This window comes from Corvus brachyrhynchos, unplaced genomic scaffold (genome assembly GCF_000691975.1).
Source record: "Corvus brachyrhynchos isolate BGI_N302 unplaced genomic scaffold, ASM69197v1 scaffold126, whole genome shotgun sequence".
In the NCBI taxonomy this organism is placed as follows: Eukaryota; Metazoa; Chordata; class Aves; order Passeriformes; family Corvidae; genus Corvus; species Corvus brachyrhynchos.
Genome location: NW_008239283.1, coordinates 1663422 through 1671249, shown reverse-complemented (window position 1 = coordinate 1671249; position 7828 = coordinate 1663422). Strand labels below are relative to the sequence as shown.

General features: G+C 41.4%; 1 protein-coding gene across 6 annotated transcripts in view; it reads left to right on the top strand.

Moving 5' to 3' along the window:
* The window catches only part of KYNU (kynureninase), a 58447-nt gene that overhangs the window by 32812 nt on the left and 17807 nt on the right, over positions 1–7828 (top strand). For 5 of the 6 annotated variants that reach the window (XM_017740270.1, XM_017740268.1, XM_017740267.1 and 2 more), the window contains 2 exons: positions 878–976; positions 1716–1789. In XM_017740270.1, the coding sequence (XP_017595759.1) occupies positions 878–976; positions 1716–1789 (173 nt within the window). Of the gene's footprint in view, positions 1–877; positions 977–1715; positions 1794–7828 lie in introns of those variants that run through there. The other variant, XM_017740271.1, reaches the window with a different exon arrangement.

Here is a 7828-nt window from a genome sequence, read left to right as displayed (position 1 = left end):
AGTGTCCCGTGCAAACTGTGGTTATGGCAAATACAAGATTTTTCACAGAGAAATGACAGAATCCTTCTTTTGAAGGACAAGAATAAAAGTCCTTAAATATCAAGGCATTGCATAAATTGCTATCTCATCCATTTGGATTCTCACAGAGCAAGGTCCTCCTCGTTTAAATACCAGGGGCATCTTGAGCATAAATACATATTGGAATGTAATTGTTCATGGGTAACTGGCATCATTATGTCCCTTACTGCTTTTTGTCTGCCTGGGGTTTGTTGTGCCAGACAAGTGTTTGTATTTATACACTTGTTCTCAATACTTGTTTCAAGTGATTCCACTTCACTGCACAATCAAATCCTCAGCAATCTACACCCTGTCCAAGCACCCTTGAAGGAAAGCACAGAACAATTGATGATTTCTCTGTGTATCTACAGCATAGAAAACTTGTTTCTAGTAATAACTCAGAACATATGGGGCTTGATAGATTCATCATGGAAGGGTTTGGGTTGGAAGGGACCTTAAGGATCAGCTTGTTTCAACTGCCCCGCCATGGGCAGAGACACCTTCCACTATCCCAGGTTGCTCCAAGCCCTACCCAACATGGCCTTGGACACTTCCAGGGATGAGGCACCCACACTTTCTCTGAGTAACCTGTTCCAGTGTCTCACTACCCTGGCAGAAAAGAATTTCTTCCCAACATCTAACCTAAATCTCTCCTTTTTCAGTTTAAATTCATTCCCACTTACCGATCTCTGCCTCTGTAAAGAGTCACTAGATGGCCTGCCTATAGAGAGAGGGAGTTCAGCTCTGAAGGTTTTCTTTTCAAAATTTCACAGTGATGATAATCTTAATAAGTGACCTAATAATCATCTCTTTCCTGCAGGGATGCTTTGTCGGATTCGACCTGGCTCACGCTGTTGGGAATGTAGAGCTTCACTTGCATGACTGGGGAGTAGATTTTGCCTGCTGGTGCTCCTACAAGGTAAAACAGATTCATTGTTGGAGACTGTTTTCCCTAATGTCTCTTATCTCACGGGTCAGCAAACAGGTCAGGTGAATAAGAACTGCGCCTGAACCGTTGAGCAAGACTTGGCTGAATCTTTGAATTGGCCACAAGGAGGAGATGGACACTGACTTGAGTGGTGCCTTTGTTGTGAGTGGTTCCAAAAAACAATAGTGGCAATGACCTACAAGGTCTTGTGCATGTGAGATGGATGCTGGTGGTGGTTAAACATCTGCCCTGTGGACAGGAGATCAGGAGCTCTTCTCTTATTTCTCACACCAAGAAGGTCTCGCAGATATAATAATTTATGAAGTGGTCCCTAAATAAGGGAATATTCTTGTCTAAACTTTAATAATTTCAGATCACAGAGCAAGGTACCTTTAGTTCCTTTGACTCCTAGTGAGATTAAGACTTGACAGACATAGTCAGATGAATTGTTTGATGACTTTGCTATATATATTATGGTATGGAACTGTTTCAGATGTACTTCAATTTTCTGGCCTGTTAGACTTCAAATACCGTACGTAAGCCAAGAGAGATACTTTTAAAACTAATCTGAAAAAATATATCTGCTTTTACCTCCATCAGCACTTTGTGACAAATGCTAAGATCTCCATCTAGAAACCACTAGAAGTGTTAAAATTGGTTTGTTTTATAGATCAGAGTGAGGGAAGGAAAGTGATACTTTACAGACAATACGTTGTTTTATTCTTTGCAGTATTTAAATTCTGGAGCAGGAGGCCTTGCTGGTGCCTACATTCATGAAAAGCATTCCAAGAGTATTAAACCAGCGTAAGTATTTTTCTAAGAATAAATTCCCAAATAAAAGGTGCTGCAAAGTTTAAACGGGAAAGAATCTTCCCTTTGAATTGAGACCTGAAAGTGAAATTGTGCAAATTCCTAGCCACGGAATATGGGCATATGCATCTATGCATATATTTATAGAAACAGAAGGAAATTCCTGTTTCAAGAGAAACTCACTGGGCTAATATTTGTTACTGATTTATTGCATCAATGAAAGGAGTAATAAACATTAAGACAATTTGGTTATCTGATTTTGTTACTTCAGATGGGTTGTTTTATGCTAACTTTAGTAAATTTTGAAATTGTTAACGCACATACTTACATTTAAAATGCATTTCCTCCTTTAAGCCTGCTATCAGTTCTTAACTAAATAGAACCATAAAAGAGAGTGTTGATAATATTAAAAACAAGCACCCTAAATCATGTCTATGAGGCTGTTTAATGTAAAGAGAATATTTAACATCTTCCTTTAAAAATGGATTTAAAATAATCATTAAAGTCTTTGGTTGGGGAGCAAAATCAAAGACACTTTCAACTCTGTGCCTAATAGCTCTTTAGTAGTGGCATGTTTTCATTAAAATTATATCCACTGGTAAAGCTAGGAAGTATTACATGGAGACCTGTTCTGAAAGACTGTATAATCCATGGAAAGCTGAGCTATCAGCTGAGGCTAGCTGCATTAACACAAACACCTGTTATTTAAGCCATTATATGGCTGTACTCTACCTATGTATATTAAGAACAGTGGAATTAATACTTTTAATGCACTGACAAATGTAAACATTTCTGGCTGTAATACTTGGAGAAATTGCTGGCACTTTCTTTTATTTTAGCTTGAAGAAGGCAAACTAAATCAGGTTTCAGAGACAAATAGTATTATAATAAGCAGCTTTGCTGCACTATGTGCTGGTTTCAGACTGTCTAGACTCTCAGGAGATAACAAAATAACGCTGATAAGTTCTTCTCAGTCACCCATAACAGAAAACTCATTAGGATGACATATGACCTGTTGTGAGCTGATTCGATCCTTATATGTGAACACTGGAAAAACGTTCCAGATATCTGGATATTTCTTCTGGACAGTTTTTTTCCTGCTCCTCTGTTAGCCAGGTGCAGGTGTTGTTCCCGTGGCCACACCTGGCTGTGTGGCTCTCACGGATGCTGGTTGTGGGGAGCTGGGAAGATGCTGAACAGTGGGAAAAATGTGAAAAATTATAGAATATCTATAGGTGGAATGAATAAAATATCAAGGACTTTCAGTCTTTTTACCTCCTTGATGACATTTTGGAACTTTTCTGAGGGTACTAGCTTGGTATTGTAGGTAAGAGTTTAAATTAGTTTTTCCTGAACCAGCTCCTTCATACATAGTCATTAATTTGTGTACTGAATCTGGATACTGAATATCTTAAATGCAATTACCTATATGGAATAGGCTTTTTCAGCCTGGGGACCAATTAAGGATATAATTCCAAACTTCCTGCATCGACCCTCTGCATTATTTAATCATAGTTATTTCATATTTCCCGAGATTTGATAATCACTCATCAAATTGTTTGTAGTTCCTATGCCCCAGTTCCATTACTTTTCTTTCTTTCCTGCATCAACCAGCCATTTCAGGTCTCCAAATAAGGCACTGAGACAAAGGAGAATTTGTCTATGTCAAAGTATTCAATTTTATAGCTGATTTAAATGCAGAGCAATTTGCTGTATGTTGTACAATCAAATAGAGTGGAATTTAACTGCTGGGGAAGTTGCCGGCTTTGCACTGTAGCTGCAGTCTCTGGCTGTCATCTGAATCAAGGATGACACCCAGTGGCCGCACAACTTCAGTCAAGAACAGAAACACCAACCACTTGTTTCTTTGCACCTCAGCCCACACATAAGCAGGGAATTAAATTCCAATCCAGCTGACACCCTTTTGTCGTTTGAACTGTCTGAAATAGTGTTTTAACTCACGGCCCGTATTAGGTGAGTCACTTTTTACCCAGCTGTATAAATTTCTCTAATTTGTCTCATCCTTCATATTTCCTGCAAGTTATCGACTAGGTAGTTATTTTTATATGGGAATAATCTACTGTGTCTTAATAGGAAAATGCATGTTCTGACTGTAATTCAGAGAGGCAGAACATTTGCCTTTTACTGTCTGAGGCTGCGGCAAAAAGACTTATTGCAAATAAAACAGCTCGGTCCAAAATTTCATTTTTAAACCCCACAAACCCAGCTACTGCACAGCACTAAAGGAATTTAGGTGCTTTGGTTTAACTTCCCTTAATTTTGTGAGTGTGCTTTGTCTTATGCCCAGTTTAAGAAATTGGGTTCCCCTGCAGCTGCTCCCCTCAACAACAAGACATTTATTTGCTGCTTTCTTTTAAAATGCAGCTTGAGGGAGAGTTGTTAAAGTATTTAAAGTGCCTAGTAGCTTTACCATCAGTACCTGAGGCTGTGCCAGAGCCGTTTTCTGCTTTGGGGCTGCCTCGCTGCAAACCTCCACAACCCAAACCTGGTTTGGTTAGACATACTATGGCATGTCCCAGCAGACAAAAAGGCAAGCCAGTCACACTCTTCCTCTTCATGGAAGTGCAAGCTTCCCACAAGAGTTATAAAGTTGGTAATTCAGTATCTTGGGAAAGGATTTATGCCTAAGGGCAGGGCTTGACCCTTAGATCAGAGGGAAGCTGAGGGTGATGCAGTCTCCTATGTCCCCTTCTCGTTTTGTGTCATTGCAAACACCACCCTGATGTCCTGCAAGCAGCTTGGCTTAGTGTGGGATGGTTCTCTAATTCACTGCGGGGGCCATGGGTCTAAAAGTGACACGTTGTAACCAGCCCAATTAACATCTCTACTCAAGCATGTGGGGTAGTCCTTTGCTGGTCCCCATCTCGCTCCTTAGGGCAGTAAACTGAATCAATCTGACATATATGGGTCCGATATATCCCCATTCTTCCATGATCTCACCTCCTTTGAAGTCTCTCTTAATACTCAAATAGCTTTTTTAATACCTGCTCTATATATCACAATGCAATATATTCCTGGCTAATTGTGTGAGAGTGATTTCTTTATGGGAATGTTTCAAATGAAAAAAAAGGACCTGGAGAGAGCAGAGCTATGAAATACTACTGAAACCACCGGGTCAATGCAGGCTGAGCCTGTGCCACCAGGTTTCCATGTAAGTGTTGCAGAGGGGAGGTTTCCAAGACACAGAGAGCACTGAAGTGACCTGCTAATACTGAAATTTTGCTTGTCTAGCTGTTTGGGCTCCAGAATAATTCCCGTTTTAATTTTTGTAATTTTTTTCTCCCTCCCTAATTCTCCATTTATGAAAAGGATAACTTGAATTACCAACCAATTTAGCTGTAATGAAATGTGAATGTTTGTGAGCACCTGGGGGAGAAGTTGCACGAGTCAGGTGTTCCCAGCAGGGAGTTTGCAGCTGTAGATGGTCAGTGGTCTCAGCTCTGCTGTCAGGGGTGAAAGGGACAGGAGAGGACAAAGCTGCAGAGCCCTGAGACAGTAAGCTAGGTAAAAGTAAGGCACAATGTAAACAGATGAAAGGGAAATAAATGTATATAAAGCAGTCAGGAAAATAATAGATAAACGCTGGCAGAGGATTAAATGAAAACTGTACAGTGTTTAAAATGAAAGGATTTATCAAGACTTTAGCCCACACTAGCAGCAGGTAGTGTTTAAAAGTGAAAAGTTTCTGTGATGTGAAGAAATGCTGCATGTGCAGGAAGCAGCTGATGTCCAAAGAATATATTGGCTTTTACTATAGCATAAAAAAAAAAAAAGCTTAAAAGAACAAGAAGCAAAAAGGTAACTATTTCATATTACCTTTGAGGAACAGAAGGCATCTTCAGCCAATTTCTTCATAGACAGAGGTGAGATATCAGCTCTTTTTCTTAGACCATTTACCCTTTCAGCATTTTGATGCCAATGAAAATGCCAGTGCACAAATAGCTTCCTGCTACTTCTTTCTAGAGACCTGCACAGCTTTTTCTTGGTATGTGAGCTTTAGCCCTGGCATCAGATAAACAGAAATATCCTACTCCAACTCCTTATACTTCCGCCTTCCCATTTTTCCTGGGTGCTCTGGGTCCCCATCCTGCTCCAGGGCAAACCTTCTCTCTCCAGTAACTCTGTTCTGCAAGAGGTTACTCTACACCATCGAGGACTGGTAGCTCTTGCTGAGTTTTTCTTTACTAGTTTTCTTGATTTATGAGGAGATATGACATTTAGTCTTTTTTTGAATTAGAGTCACATAATCCCCAAAATAAAGACCTGAATCTTCTGTAAAACTGCTGAAAATAGTGTAACTTTGGAGGACTGTGAGTTGAGAGCAAAGGACAGTCATAAAAGGATTTGGGAGATTGTTTTATATCTGTTGTACTGCAAAGAGCTAATGCTGCTCTTCTTGAGAATGCTTCTAAGAATCATGGGGTTATAGAAAGGTTTGAGTTGGAAGGGACCTTAAAAATCATCTTGTTCCACCCCCTGCCATGGGCAGGGACACCTTCCACTATCCCAGGTTGTTCCAAGCCCTGTCCAACCTGGCCTTGGACACTTCCAGGGATGGGGCAGCCACAGCTGCTCTGGGCACCCTGTGCCAGGGCCTCCCCACGCTCACAGGGAAGAATTTCTTTACTCAAACTGAATCTTCTACTCAGACTTTACTCAGGTAGTAGGCTAAGATGGTCTGTTTCTCACTGACTCCTTGAATTTGTCACCTCTGAGTATCTCAGCACTGCTGAAAGCTTTATCAGAACAGAGCACCTTGTCCTGGTCAAGGAGAGGATCAGGAGAAGCAATGTAAAGACTTGTAGGGAAGCTGTGCTGAGTGCAGCCAGGTGGGAAAGTCAGTGGTGACAGATGGCAGTGAACATGCTGCTGTTTCCAGAAGAGCTTCTCACTGGTCCTACTGGACTCAGATTGTGGGCTAATGTAAATAAACTACTCGTGTGGTGAACACATGTCCCCCGAGTGCATGAAGTATCCTGTGCTAAGGTAGGAATGAACTGTTGCTTTGCCAAGGAGATGAGAGCAATTTAGCTCCTTGAGTTAATTTAGAAACCAAAAGTTAAAACCTCCCTTGGGAAGAGACTGTTTAGGAATAAAGCTATCGGCTAATTAGGCTTAATTGCATTGTCTTGGGACAAGTGATTTATTAGGCCAATCTAGACCCATGATGGGCCTGCAGGGGTGTGTTCTCGGATTCACCAACTGCATGGCAAATATCCAAGAGCATTTTTTAACTTTGGAGTGAGTCTCTGGGAGAAAAAATGAGAGAGGTTAATGTGCACTCACATCATCTATTCCCATTCTGATTTCTTCGGCTCCTTTTATGCGGCTCTCATGATTGTCTCCTTGTTCTCTGTCAAGCATTTTCTCTCTCTCTTCCTTCAAATCCTTCCTTGTAATTAAGCTGTACCTTCAAGCAATCTTGCCTCTTTTCTCATTATAAATAACCTTCTTGTTCCTTCCTCCCTCAAGGTCTTCCCTTTTGTTTTGTTATCTTTGCCCTGGTTGGATTTTATGGTGACTGTAAAGGTGCTGTGTGTGAACTCTGCACCACCTATGGGATAGCTGGAGTGAGTGTGGAAGAAATGTGCTGTTCTCATTCCCTGAGTGCACCCCCATGCATTTCTCCTCCTGGATCACACTGAAGGGACATCACTTTGCATGCTCTGCCGTGGTCCTGTCCCACTCCCAGCCTTGGGAATGAGAGGGAGATGGCTCTGTTCCTTGCAGATTTGCTTTCCTCCCACTTTCTCATCAGATGGCGTAAGATACAACTGCTTGAACACATGAAAGGAAGCAACAGGCTTAGCCTGATGGAAAGGTGAATGTAGCCTGAGGGCGACTCTTGCATCCTGTTAACTAGCAAGGAAGGGATCCTGGGGCTCTCCTTGGAGTCTGGATGGTTGCTGTGATTTTCCCCTGCACTTCAAAGGCCGTGTGTTATCGTCTGCCTGCTCTTTGTGCCTCAGTTCTCCACTTCCAGGCAGGTAGTTTTGAAAGCACTTTGCTGTG